Raw genomic sequence first — 14,315 nt, forward strand, 5'->3', positions numbered from 1 at the left:
TTTGGAAGTTGTTTCTGTTACTGTAAATCAATTGTTAGTAAGGGCATGAATTCTTCCCTCCCTGAGGGCATTTGTTCACTCAGTGAATATTTATTAACTACCTACCATGTTCCAGGCATTCATTTCTCTTGGCCCTGGCCATACAATGGCAACCTTGGCCGGGAAGTTTTGTTCTCATGGAGGAGCTTACGTTCCGGTGGAGGAGACAGACACCAGGAACAAGTGAATCACTAAAGCGTCATGTGATTTTATGGTGGTTAAAATAATGCCCACCAACAAAGATGTCTTGTGAATATATGAGCTTACTTGGGGACTTTGCAGATGTAATTAAAGATCTTGAGATGGGGTGATTAACCCAGATTACACAAAGGCCCTTCTAAGAGACAGGCAAGAGCATCAGAGTTAGACAAGGCAATGTGGCAGTGGAAGCAGAGGTCGGAGTGATGCATTGCTAGCTCTGAGCATGGAGGAAGGGACCACCAGCCAAGGAACGCAGGTGCTTCTAGAAGCTACAAAAAGCAAGGAAGTGGGTTCTCCCCTAGAGCCTCCAGAAGGAATCAGTCCAATGAGATTGCCTTATGACTTCTGGCCTTCTGAACTATAAGAGATTAAATCTGGGTTGTGTTCAGCCAGTAAATTTGTGATATTTTCTTACAGCAGCAATACGAAATTGATATAGATTTATCAAACCAAAAATAAGTTTTATACTGATAGTTAGGGTATATATACTGATAGTAAGGGTAGAAGAATGGAGCCACTCTAGACAGGGAGCCATCAGGGAAGGATCCTCTGGGGAGGGGACATTTAAGAAGAAACCTGAATAACGACAGAGACAAGTAGATATGTGGGCAAAGAGCATTCTGGGTAGAAGCAGCAGCAAGTGCAAAGATCCTGAGGTGGGGACATGCTTTACATATCTAAGACACAGCAAGGAGGCAGGTACTGCTGGAGTGAGCAAGGTGGAGAAGGCGGAAGATGAAGTCAAAGCAAGAATAAGAAGGGAGAGATCATGAGTGAGCCTTTGGGTCAAGGTGAAAATTCTAGCTTCTACTCTGAGTGTGATCACAAGTTTTTAGGACCAAGTTTGCATGTTAAATAATTTTCTCATATAGCTAAGGGTCATTGTAGATCAGCCCAGCCAAGGATCTGTTTCTAGAGTTTTGTTTTGTTTTGTTTTGTTTTCTGCTCCTGCTCCCCCACCTCCACAACCAGTTTACAAAGTGCTTTGGCAGGGACTCCTGGGTGGCTCAGTCATTAAGCATCTACCCTCCTCTCAGGTCATGAGCCCAGGGTCCTGGGATCGAGTCCCACATCGGGCTCCTTGCTTGGCGGGGAGCCTGTTCCCCCCACCCCCCGCCACCTGCACACTCCCCCTGCTTGTGCTCTCTCTGTCTCTGACAAATAAATAAAATCTTAAAAAAAAAAAAAGTTCTCCTGGCAGTTTCCACTTAAGATTGATACCACTTAAGCTTTGATCCCATTTGATTTGATTCCTATTTTCTCCAAATCAGCCCTATCCATTGAAAATCTAACAGGATGCAAATACGTAATTTAAAATTTTCTAGTAGCCACACTAAAGAAGAGTGGGAAGCAAGTAAAAATTTAATTTTAGAGATATTTTATTTTATCCCAACATATCCAAATAATGATCATTCCAACATGTAATCAGTATAAATTAATAATAAGATAGCTTACATTCCTTTATACCAAGTCTTCAAAACCTAGCAAATATTTTACACCTACAGCGGTATCCCCACCCAAACACTAAATCTTCATCAGAAATAATTGATCTCTATGCAGCCTATGAAACTTCAACTTGGAAAAGCAGATTCACATACCCAGATTGTTCCAAATGTACTTCAAAACTTTCCAGTAACTGAAGCAAGATCCCGTATTTACATTTGAATTAGTTAAAATTGAATAGAAGTTAAAAGCTGGATCCTCAACCATACTTGGCCGTGTTTCAAGGGCTCGGGAACCACCCGTGGCTGGTGCTGTTGTATTGGGTGAAGCAGATCTGAGTCGCGAGGCAGGAAATGTCTCAGTCACTTCTGGGGTTCCCTATCCTGCTCTGCAAAGTAGTGACAGAGAACTCAGCTTGGCTGGTGCTAGAAACATGGAGAAAAGTCCAGGCCTTTGGTCCGGGAGGGGGGGGAGGCACCATCTTAATTTCTGCCCCTTGGATGTTTGCTGAGGTCCCTCCCAAATCCTGTTGCTGCTCCCAGGAGGAGCCCCCCATGGTGGTCCCTGCCCCCACAGCCATCCTCCCATCATACATGTGGTCAGGGTACATTTTCTGTCGCTTCCCAGGCTAGGGTAAGCTACAACGTTCTCTCTCTCTCTCTCCAGTAAAACCCTCTCCCTCCATTCTCCCCCATTCCATGCAGACCCTAGGACTGGCCCGGTCAGTGCTGGCCTCTCCCTTGCCTGGGACGGGAACAGGCAAGGGAGATGCTCCCATGAGGCTTTGTGGGGTTTTCCCTACTGGATCCCCCATTGCTTATTTTGTTTTGTTTTGTTTTTAAGATTTTATTTATTTACTTGGCAGAGAGAGAGAGAGTGGGAGAGCACAAGCTGGGGGAGCGGCAGGCAGAGAGAGAGGGAGAAGCAGACACACACACACACCTCCCCTACTGGGCAAGGATGCATGGCTTTGGATCCTAGGATCAAGACCTGAGCTGAAGGCAGACACTTAACCAATGGAGCCACCCAGGTACTCCTCCCCATGCGCTCTTTTTTTCTTTTTTTAAATTTATTTGACAGAAAGAGATCACAAGTAGGCAGAGAGGCAGGCTGAGAGAGAGAGAGGAGGAAGCAGGCTTCCCGCCGAGCAGAGAGCCCTATGCAGGGCTCGATCCCAGGACCCTGGGATCATGACCTGAGCCAAAGGCAGAGGCTTTAACCCACTGAGCCACCCAGGCACCCCCCTCCATGTGCTCTTAATAAAGGAGGAAAACACCTCACTTCTCTTCAGGTAATATAATCTGCCCCAATGTAGATTTAGTTATTAAGTGAGACAGGGCTTGGGGCCACGTCCCTCTGGGAATAGACAGAAGCAGGCACAAGTGGGAGTGGAGAGGGTCTGGCCAGGGAGAGGGGAGCCGAAGCAGGTGACCTGCTAGGTCTGAATTACGTTTCTGAGGAGGTGCTGCCTGGGGGGCCTGCGGGTGAGCGGAGAACCAGAGGGGACTCGTGAATGGGGTGCCGCTTATGCAGAATGGGGTGTGGGCCTGGGATGGGTCACGCTGGGGGAAATTCACACTCCCTTTTGTCTACGTTTTTTTTTTAAGATTTCATTAATTAATTAATTAATTTGTCAGAGAGAAAGAGAGCATAAGCAGGCAGAGTGGCAGGCAGAGGCAGAGAGAGCAGCAGGCTCCCCGCTGAGCAGGGAGCCCTACGGGGCTCAATCCCAGGACCCTGCGATCATGACCTGAGCTGAAGGCAGACGCTTAACCGACTGAGCCACAAAGGAGTCCCTTGTCTACGTTTTTAAAATGACTTCCAGAATGTGTAATAATTTCTCTGTCTGTGTCCCCATCTATCTGTCTCTTTCTCATTTTCGGTCTCCGGCTCTCTTGTCTCTGTTCCTCTCTGCCTTTATCTCTTCGCCCTGTTCTCTCTCCTTGCCTCTGTTCCTCTCCCTCTCATCAGCTCTGTGACTTTATTTCTCTCTCTGCTCATCTCTGTCTCCCCTTGTCTCTATGTCCACCTTCCCCCAACCCCGCCTGAGTTCTGAGCCAGGGAGCCCGGTTCCTGGGCCCACCCTCCAAACCATTCCCACTTGCCAGGCCAGAAACATTTCCACGGTGTAACTCTCCCACAGCTCTGTCCTGGACCCATACCCTAATAAGGGGGTCACTTCTGTTTTACCTCGGGCAGGACAGGGCATAGGAGAGGCCATCAAACGGGGACAGAGAGGCGTGACGTCTACTTTCTTCTCTTTTCTTTCAGCTGCCCAGCCCTGGGCCCCAGCACTGGCCCCAACCTGCCTCCTGCCACTATCCAGACCTTAGTCACGTCTGGGCAGCTGTGAGACCTGAGCCCACCCTGCACCCCCGCCCCTCCTCCATGCCTCGTGGTTAGAGCTGCCGGTCCCAGGACCAGGGCAGGGTTTGGGGGGGCGGTCCGTGTGTCACCAGGAGACTGAACGCAGGCAGATAAACGGAGACAGAGCTAGAGAACCAGACAGCCACTAAGAGAGCAACAAAGAGAGACAGGGTCAGAAAGACAGAGACGAGGCCAGAGAGAGGCAGATAGAAGCACAGACATTCATGCTTCATCATCACAGTCATCTGTCGCCCAACCCCTCATCAAGCCATCCACACCTGCTCCTTAGGTGATCTCACCCAACCCCATGGCTCTAAACACCACCTCTCCCCTATGACTCCCCACCACTTCTCAGTAGCACTGACCTCTGCCTGCACCTCTGCTTGCCCATGTGTCCAACCACTTGGCTCCCAACGGGCATCCCCAGCTCAGCCCTTGCCCCCACATCTCCTTGCCTGCCTCCACAAAGGGTGCCACAAATGGTCAGGCCAAGCCTCGAGGGACCATTCTCGCCTCCTTTCCCCTACCCCACCCCCCCCACTTGCCACCCCTTGGTGAATATGTTGGCTCTCTCTTCAAACCGAGCCTCTTCTCCCTGGACCACAGCATTGTCTACCTGAGCTGCTCTCCCTCCCACCTCTGTGTTAGTCTCTGCTCCCTTCTCACCCTCCAGTCATTCTCCACACAAGATTCTCTTAAATTTAAATAAGATCATGTTACTCCCTCTACCCCTATGCTTAAAATCCATTGCACTTAAATAAACCCAAACTTCTTCCCCAACACAACACCCCTGCACAGTCTGTCTTGTTCTTTCTTGCCCTGTCTTACACACACCAAGTTCTCAATTTCCTCTGCAGGGCTCATGGGGCATGGTGGCTGTCAGCCTAAATGTCCCCTCCTCTGACTCCCCAGCCACCACCTTGTCTGCAGAAAGCCCGCTGTTCCAGTCATTCTACCATCACCTGTGTTCTCTGCACACAGGCAACTATCAGATATTTCCTTCCAGTTTTTCTTTTTTTTAATATTTTATTTTTTTATTTGACAGAGACAATGAGATCACAAGTAGGCAGAGAGGCAGGCAGAGAGAGAGGGGGAAGCAGGCTCCCTGCTCAGCAGAGAGCCCATGCGACACGGGGCTCCATCCCAGGACTCTGAGATCATGACCTGAGCCGGAGGCAGAGGCTTAACCCACTGAGCCACCCCGGCACCCCCCCTTTCAGTTTTTCTGTTTGTCTGTCTCCCCTACTGGGATGGGAGCTCCATGAGCCCTGGAATTTGCTGGTTTCTTCCTGCATCTCAAGTGCAGACAGCAGAGCTCAGAGCACGCAGGTGCATACTTGCTTTTTTCTGAACAACGGTTTCATCGTGCTCCCACTTAACTGGGCTCCTACTACATGCCTGACGCTGTGCCAAGGCTCTTTCCCTGCATTCTCTCTTTGGATAGGTATTTTTGGAGTGAGGAACAATAGTTCCCTGATTTTACGGATGGGAAAAGGTAGGCTCAGAGGGATGCAGTCACCCCAAGTTTCCAAAGGTAGACCACTAGGGTAGACCCCTAGTCTCTCTGTTTCTCTGAACATCTCTGTCCCTGACTCTGGCAGTCAGTCTGTCTCTGAACCCAGGAAGGTTTGCTGGGGAAGCACAGTAGGGAGACAGAGAGAGGGAGGGAGAATGAGAAAGATTTAATAGAGAGAAAATAAGAGAACACAAGAGAGAGAAAATGAAAGACAACAAGAGAGACTAAGAACACAAGAGGATGAGAGAGGGAGAACCAAGAAACAAGTGGGACCCTGAGTCCAGGATGTCCCCACTGGGTCACTGCTCCCAGCACCTCTGCGCGCCCCCCCCCCCCCCCCCCCCCCCCCCCCCCCCTAAGAGCACAGTCTCCCCACAACTCCACACCATTGTGAATCTCAGCCTCAGGACCCTGTGTCTCCGAGTCTCCTCTCCAAGAGGTCTCTATCTAGTTAGGAGTCTCTACCTTTCGCTCTCTGGCTCCCCTGGTCTCTCTGTTTCTCTGAACGTCTCTGTCCAGGACTCTGGCTCTCAGTCTGTCTCTGATTATCTCTTGAAAGTGCTGTCTCTGTCCCCTCCGAGCCTCGGCGCCCGACTCCATGCTCCTACTCTCTCAGTTTAGAAATAGAAAGACACTTCCTCCTTCCCTTCCTCTCCACCTAATTCTCCCTCCTTCCACTTCTCTCTCCCTCTCCCTTTATCTCTCACTCTCTAAGTCTCTCTAGGTTCTGGGGCTCTGAGCCAAGATCTCAGACCTACCATGTGTGTGTTGGGAGGCAGGGGTGGTGTAGGGGTCCTAGTCTGACTAATAATATTCTAGGGGGACAGAAAGAGAGGAGACTGAGACAAAGGGAGAGATTTGAGCTGTAGGTCTCCCCAGACTCATCAGAAACTGACCGTCTTGTGCAGGTGCCGAGGTCATGACCACAGCAGGAAACCCCTGGGGCTGTTTCCTGGGGTACCTCATCCTTGGTGTCACAGGTATCTGAGTGTGTATGTGTGTGTTTGTCAGTGCCTAGGGGCACAGGGTTTGTCCCTGTGCAGGTATGACTCAGTGTCCTCCTCGGTGTGACTAAAGCTGCCTGTGTGACTGCCGTGTGACCGTGCTCTCTGGTTAAACACGTGTGATTCCTTGTATCATAGGGAGTTTGTGTGTGTGCAGCTGGTGCACTGTGTGTGTGTGGCTTTGCACACCTCTGTGTGCGACACAGAGTGGTGAGCTGTGTGGTCGAACCAGTGAGAGGCGGTGCGTTAGGGACGGAGGATTCGGAGTGTCTGTGCCTGGGAAGATCCCGGGGAGTGACAAAGGCGGCGGACGATGCTGTGAGGACCGGGGAAGCCCAGGGGCCGCGAACAGGGAGGCTGTGCTTCTGGATGTGCCACCCATTGCGGGGAATCTGTGCCCACTTCCTGAGCCTCTGATCCAGGGATCCCCAGGGACCCACGTCAAGGGCGGCGTGATGGGGTTTCTTTGGGAACTGGCTTGTTGCTGGTGCGACTGCGGGGCGGGACCCAGGGCCACAGAGAGCGACACTGCTTGCTTGAGCGTCCGGCTGCGTCACCCTTGTCTCTGCACCCTGTTTGAGGGTTTGAGTCCGCTGTTCTGGGGGACCGTGGCCCGGGTAGTGCATGAGCCTGGCATGTTTCGTGGGGGGGGGGGGGGGGGGGGGGGGGGGGGGGGGGAGAACGCCCAACAAGGGTAGCAAATGGGTCTCGGAGGTGGGCGTTACTGGCTCAAAGCTGCAACACCCCTCTCGACGAGAGACCCCTCTCCTCTGCTCTGATGGCTTCCGGACTCCCAGCCCACCCCAAGAAACGTCATCTGGTCCATAAAAGCCCTGCGCCAGGACCCCACCCCCAGGAGGCCTGGTCTCACCTCCTGATCTTACCCTAGCATTCCTGACTCCGCCCCTAGGAGCCAGACTCTGCCCTCAGGGTCCCCGACTGCACCCATGAGGCCCTGATCACGCCTTGGCACCATAGCCGCCCCCGAAGTACTGGTCACGCCCCCTGCACCGAGACCTCCCCCTACCCCCGCCTTCAGGACCCTAGTCCTGTTTTTTGAGCCTGCCCCCGCCCCTCCCCAGCCTGGCCCACGCCCCTGCAGCTATCCCTGCCCTTCGGAGCCCTGGTTCCATCCTGAGACCATCCCCAGTCCTGCCCGCACCCTCGAAGCCCTAACCACGCCCCTAGCCCATGGCCACGCCCTCAGGAGCCTTGGTTCCACCCCGAGCCCGCCCCTAGCCCTCGTCCGCCCTCAGGATCCTCGGCCTCGGCTAGCGGCGGCCACATCATCAACGGCGAAGACTGCAGCCCACACTCGCAGCCCTGGCAGGCGGCACTGTTCACGGAAGACGAATTCTTCTGCGGGGGTGTTCTGGTGCATCCGCAATGGGTGCTGTCGGCGGCACACTGTTTCCAGGAGTGAGTGCGGGGCGGGGTGGGGGTGGGGGGAGGACAGGACCCGGCTGCACTGTCGCTGAGGGGAGGGGCCTAATATCTGGCTCGGCCTCCGTGCTAAGAGCGGAAACGTCTGCGAAGCGAGGCTCTGCATGGGAAGTGGGGGAAAGAGTCAACCCAGGGTCGAAATCCCATCTCAGCTGCTGAGTCACTAGTGAATTAAGACAAGTTCTTATGGCTGGATTATTGATTGTGTGCGTGACGGTTTGAGATCATGGCTGGCTAGCTCTTAGCGTCGAGCTTAACAAGGAGGATGAGGTTGGGGTCGGTGGGTGGAGATGAGGTTGTGCTTGAGCGTGGCCATGGAGATAACGGTGTAGTTGCCACAAAACTAACCGGTCGCCCGTGTCCCTCAGCTCCTACACAATCGGGCTGGGACTGCACAGTCTCGAGGTCAACGAAGAGCCAGGGAGCCGGATGGTGGAGGCCAACTTCTCCATACAGCACCCCGAGTACAACAAACCCTTCATCGCCAACGACCTCATGCTCATCAAGTTGAAAGAGTCGGTGTCCGGGTCTGACACCATCCAGAACATCAGCATCGCCTCCCAGTGCCCGACTGCTGGGGATTCTTGCCTCGTTTCTGGCTGGGGTCAGCTGGTGAATGGTGAGCTCCTGAGTGTGCGTTTGCCGCCCTCCCTGAAGGGTTCTCCTCCCAGCCGGAGGGGGCTGACCCAGAGCTCTGCGTCGCAGGCAGGCAGCCCCAAGTGCTCCAGTGCGTGAATATCTCGGTGGTGCCGGAGGAGATCTGCAGTGCCTTCTACGCCCCCGTCTACCACCATAGCATGTTCTGCGCTGGCGGAGGACAGGACCGAAAGGACTCCTGCAAAGTGAGAGATGGGGGAGGGGAGGAGAAGGAAGGGGGGAATGGAGAAGGGAGGGAGGGGCACGCAGGGAGAAACCCACCCACTCCGGGAGATAGAGGGATGGAGAAACAGAGTAATAGACATGAGCTCACACGCACACAGAGATACACCTCAGGGAGAAACAGGGATAGACTCAGAGATGAAACGCAAAGAGAAGTAGGGGGGGAAACAGAGTATACCAGAGATGCAGAGAGGCACAGGGACTCGGGGAGTCAGAGACAGAGAAACAAGCCATAGGGGTAGATAAAACAAACAAGCAAACAAGAGTGAGAGACAGAATAACAACAAACCCAGGAGAATCAAGCAGCCGTTGAACCTCAGGGAGCAGAATTCCATGTAGTCAGGGCACTGGAAGGGGCCTCGAAGGTGTATGTCGCTATCTTTTATTTCCCTGTCTTTGTCTCTTGGTGTCTTTGGGTTCCTTTCTTGTTTCAATCTGTCTCCACGTGTCTGTGTTTTGGATTCTCTCTCTCTTCCTCTCTCCAAAACCAGGGTGACTCTGGGGGCCCCCTGGTCTGCAACGGTTCCCTGCAGGGCCTCGTGTCCTTTGGACAAGCCCAGTGTGGCCTACCCTCCGTGCCAGGCGTCTACACCAACCTCTGCAAGTTCACTGACTGGATACAGAAAACCATCCAAGACAGTTAACTCCTGGGACTAGGACCCAAGAAACCGAGCCCCCAATATATGTTGCGGAAGGGATTCAGGACCCTGGGTGTCCAGTGCTTTCCTGCCTGAGACCCAGGAGTCTACACTCCCAACCCCCTCCTCCCTTAGCCCCAAGAATCCAGTCCCACCAAGAATCTTTTCCTGTACACAGTGCCCCCTAGTGGCCCAATGTTGACCCAGCCTTACCAGTGGCAGAGGGTGTTGGTTTTTCATCTTTTTTGTCCTCTTCTCTTAAGCCCAGAAATAAAAATCTAAAAGAATCACAGGCTCTGTTTGAACTGTCCTCCTTGCTTCCAATCCTATTCAAAGGATTCCAACAAATAACTTTTCCTTCTTGAGAACCAGGAGAGCCACTGGATTCCCAAGGGAGGAGATATGCTTGAGAGGTTAAGAGAAACTGATTCTGTGGATGTCCAATTTCAAAAAAGCCAAGTCAGCAAATGGCAAGTTAATGAGATTTTCTTGCTTAGTTGTTGTTGTTTTTAACTTTGGTTAATCTGTTTTGGTTTTGTCTTCTTAAACGCATTCGAAGAACTTTTCATTTGAATCTGCCTCAGAACCCTCCTGCTTTAACTGGGGCATGGTGGGAAGGATCACGGAGAGATATGGAGACTGAGGGCAGAGATGGTGGGAGACTGAGGGCCCAGGAATATTTGGAATTAAAAAAAAAAGAATATTTGGAATTGTTATCATACTCTTTGTTGATATATTATATCCATAAGAATACACTGCTAAGAATGTCTATTCAAGAACGTGTTAATAAATATATTATTTGGGAATCTATTCATCTGGAGATATTCCTCAAAATACATAAAGTAAGGAGTGAAATAACTAAGAGTGAAGTAAACAAATTCCCACTCATAGAAGAGGATTGAAAGATGGCTCTTAGAAAATAATAGAACAGGAGCCCCTGGCTGGTGCAGTTGGTAGAACATGTGACTCTTGATCTTAGGGTTGTAAGTTCAAGCCCTGCGTTGGGCATGGAGCCTACAAGGAAGAAAGAAAGAAAGAAAGAAAATAATAGAATGAAAAAGATAAAGATGAGTAAGGACATAGATGATCAATAGGATTAATAAACTCTATTTAGGGGCACCTCGGTGGCTCAGTGGGTTAAGCCTCTGCCTTCAGCTCAGGTCATGATCATAGGGTCCTGGGATTGAGACCCACATTGGCTCCCTGCTCAGCGGGGAGCCTGCTCCCCCACCCCTCTCTCTCTGCCTGCTTGCTTGTGATCTCTCTCTCTCTGTCAACTAAATAAATAAAATCTTTTTTAAAAACCCTCTATTTAATGGTTAAACAAGATGGGATCAGGAGGGAGACAATCCATAAGAGAATCTTAATCTCAGGAAACAAGCTGGGGGGTGATGGGGGAGGGACAGGATGGCTGGGTTATGGACACTGGGGAGGGTATGTGCTATGGTGAGTGCTGTGAACTGTGTAAGACTGATGATTCACAGACCTGAGCCCCTGAAGCAACTAATACATTATATGTTAATTTAAAAAAACTCTATTTAATGGTTATATATATAACACTGTACCCAGTATCTGAAGAATATACCATCCTTCCAAAAGATACATCTACCAGAATGGCTAGAATTAAAAAAGAATCACACCACCAAGTGGTGGTTAACATGTAGAGTGGCTGTAACTCTCATACTTTGCTGAGGGGGCATAAATGGTACAACTGCTTTGGAAAACTGTTTGGCCATGTCTGAAAAAGATGAGCATACCTCTACCCCATGACCAGCAGGTCTACTCCTAGGTATTTATGTAAGAGCAATGAAAAAAAAAATAGACTAGTCAAGAATGCTCATAGAAACATCAAGTTCCTCATAGAAGAATAGAAGTTCCTCATAATAGCCAAATTGGAAACAACCCAAATGTCCATAAAAGGCTGAACGGACAAACTAGGAAGGACATAGTCATTCAATGGTATGCTACTCCGTAATGAAAAGAAATGAACTGTTGATAGACCCACCAATGGAGGTGCAGCTCAAAACTCATTATGCTGAGTGAAAGAAGCCAGACACAAAATATGACATACTGTATGGTTCCTTTTATATATGAAATTCTAGAACAGACAAAACTAATCATGGGGTGGGAAGAAGTAGGTGTAGAAACAATGGGAAGTGATGTAAGAGAACTTTTCTGAAGTGACGGAAATTTTCTAGAACTTGACAGGAGTGTGGGTTACGGGGGTCCTGCATTCATAGAAACTCATTGAACTGTACATTACACTGTATATACCTCAATAAAAAATTATACTTTAATTTAAAAGCTTCATACAGCATCTACAAAAAGTGACCAGATACTGAGCTATGAAACAAGTCTTAACAATTTTCGAAGTTATAATATACAGAGTATGTTGTCTGACCACAAGGTAATTATGCCAGAAATCACGACAAAATGATTATGCAGAAAATCCCCACATGGCTTTTTTTAGAAGATTTTTGTTTATTTGAGAGAGAGAGATCAGGAGCAGGGGGAGGGGCAGAGGAGAAGCAGACTCCCTGCTGAGGAGGGAGCCCCTTGCAGGACTCTCCATCCCAGGACCCCAGGATCATGACCTGAGCCAAATGCAGGCGCTTACCCTCTGAGCCACCCACATGCCCTCCCCATGTTTTGATTTTTGAAATATACTTCTAAGTAACCCACAGCTCAAAGAAGAAACCATAGTGGAAATCAGGAAATATTTTTAGTTGCATGACAAGGAAAATACAATGTAATAAAATATAAAATATAACCACTAAAGAGTAGAAATAGGGTATATTAAGTCCAAACAAACAGAAAGGGAAAAACAAGGGGGAAAAATCCCACAAAATTAGATGATCCCCAAAAACGTAGGAAACACGGAAAAAGCAAAACAAATAGTAATTTTAAAGTAAGAAAATATTAATAGTGCCCAATACGTCAACAATCCACAATAAATGCAATTGGTTAAACTCAGATTAGAATGTAAAAGTCTGTTCTATGCTGTTTATTAGAGACACACCAAAAGCTCATGGAAAAGTTGAAAGCAAAAAAAGATTTACCAAGAAATATTACCCCTAAGAATGGGTAGCTTTATTGGTATCAATCAAATTAGACATTAATACTAAAACCATTACTAGGCAGAGTGAGTCACTACAAAGTAATAATTCATAAAAAAATTATAATGAATACAATTCCAAATTTGAATATTTGTAATAAAATAGCTTCATAATACTTAATATAAAAATTGGTAGGAGTACAGGGAGAACTGGAGCAATTCATCCCATGGAAGTGTGAGATTTCAATGCCACTATCACACCGAGGGATTTGGTATCACACAGACCACATTCTCCAGCCATGATGCAAGAAAATTAAAATTCAATATGCACATCAACACAATACCCATATGCACAGAAGTTAAAATGCAACCACTCATCTGAATAATTCATGATAAAAATTAAATCATAATGGACAAAAATGGATGAAAAAATCATCATAATGGAAATTTTTAAAAACTTAGAACGGAATGATGAAAATGTGACATATGAAGACTTGTGGGGAGCAGCAGATTTATAGCTTTGAATAATTAGATTAGAAAGAAGAATGGGCGAATATAAAGGAGCCAAGTGTTAGGAAAAAAAATAGCCAATAAACCTAACGCAAAGGAGACTGAGGTGGGGAGACCTCCAGAAACGAAATCGGGTGCTAGCTGGAGGTGAGAGCAGCCTGGGGCTCTGGGTCAGAACTCAATTTCAAAGTGCCTGTCCCCAGCTCATGCTCTAAACACCCTGATGGGGGTCTGGGAGGTGGGTGGGCTGAGGGGTTGTGGACTGGAAGAGAGCAGCATCTGACCCCCATGTGTCCACCTGTCACAAGGGTGGGAGAGCCTGCGGAAAGGAGCTTGTAAGGCCCCCTGTGGCTCCAAGAAGCAATGGCAAATTGGAGCCCAGCCAAGCCCAGATCAGCTAGGTGAGTGAGGGGCGGGCTAGTCTGTGTCCTGCCTCTCTGGCCCCCACATCACCTTCTGGGTCTCTGACGTCTCTGTCTCTCCATCTGTAAGTCTGAGTCTGTATCTCTGGCTCAGTATTTCTCTCTCTGTCTCTGCTCTGTCTCTGTATCCCCCAGATGCAGAACCCATCCGCTCTTCTGTCCTGCTCTGTGTCTCCATCACCTGATTTCATCCCAGATCGGACTTGCTTGCCCTTCCTTCCTTCCTTCCTTCCTTAAAATTTTATTTGCTTATTTGTCAGAGAGAGAGAGCGCGCACAAGCAGAGGGAGCGGCAAGCACAGTTCTCAGAGAAGCAGGCTCCCTACTCAGCAAGAAGGCTGATGTGGGATTCCATCCCAGGACCCTGGAGTCCTGACAACCTGAGCCCAAGGTAGATGCTTAACCGATTCAGCCACCCAGACCGACCGCCTTCTCTCTCTCTCTCTTTCTCTCTGAATTTCCGTGTTTCTCTTTGATTATTTTTCTTTATCACTGTCACGCTATCTTCCCTCTGCTGCCGCTGTTCTAATGGTTGCTGACACTTTCTCTCTTTTCCTCCGAGGTGTCTCGCGTTCCTGTCCTCTCAGGGCTGAAGTCTCAGGGCTGAGGATGAGGTGTCCTTCCTAACCCCCTTTCCTGCAGCCTTCCCAGATCTCCTGGGAAACAGTGAAAGAATGGACGGAGGGGGGGTGGACAGGCCTGAGCTAAAGGCCCCGCACTCACCTGAGGACTCGGTGGAGCCTGAGACTCCCCCGTGACTCTTGTATGGGCGGAGAGGACCCGTGTTGCCGAGGGAAAG

General features: G+C 49.5%; 1 protein-coding gene across 1 annotated transcript; it reads left to right on the plus strand.

The window, feature by feature from the left end:
* The first annotated feature begins 6,485 nt into the window (after window positions 1–6,485).
* LOC111160723 (kallikrein related peptidase 4) lies at window positions 6,486–9,822 on the plus strand. The gene is made up of 5 exons (XM_022524042.1): window positions 6,486–6,546; window positions 7,827–7,989; window positions 8,382–8,632; window positions 8,719–8,855; window positions 9,384–9,822. Exons 1-5 carry the CDS (start codon window positions 6,486–6,488, stop codon window positions 9,534–9,536), a joined length of 765 nt encoding a protein of 254 aa, XP_022379750.1. The 3' UTR covers window positions 9,537–9,822.
* Window positions 9,823–14,315: the final 4,493 nt, after the last annotated feature.

Source organism: Enhydra lutris, unplaced genomic scaffold (genome assembly GCF_002288905.1).
Source record: "Enhydra lutris kenyoni isolate GAN:26980312 unplaced genomic scaffold, ASM228890v2 scaffoldscaffold77, whole genome shotgun sequence".
Classification (NCBI taxonomy): domain Eukaryota; kingdom Metazoa; phylum Chordata; class Mammalia; order Carnivora; family Mustelidae; genus Enhydra; species Enhydra lutris.

Excerpts from the sequence above, each read along its gene's own strand:
- LOC111160723 (XM_022524042.1), top strand. The coding sequence starts at position 6,486 with ATGACCACAGCAGGAAACCCCTGGGGCTGTTTCCTGGGGTACCTCATC. Across the intron at positions 6,547-7,826 it reads CCTCATCCTTGGTGTCACAG|GATCCTCGGCCTCGGCTAGC; the intron begins GTATCTGAGTGT and ends GTCCGCCCTCAG. Across the intron at positions 8,856-9,383 it reads ACCGAAAGGACTCCTGCAAA|GGTGACTCTGGGGGCCCCCT; the intron begins GTGAGAGATGGG and ends CTCCAAAACCAG.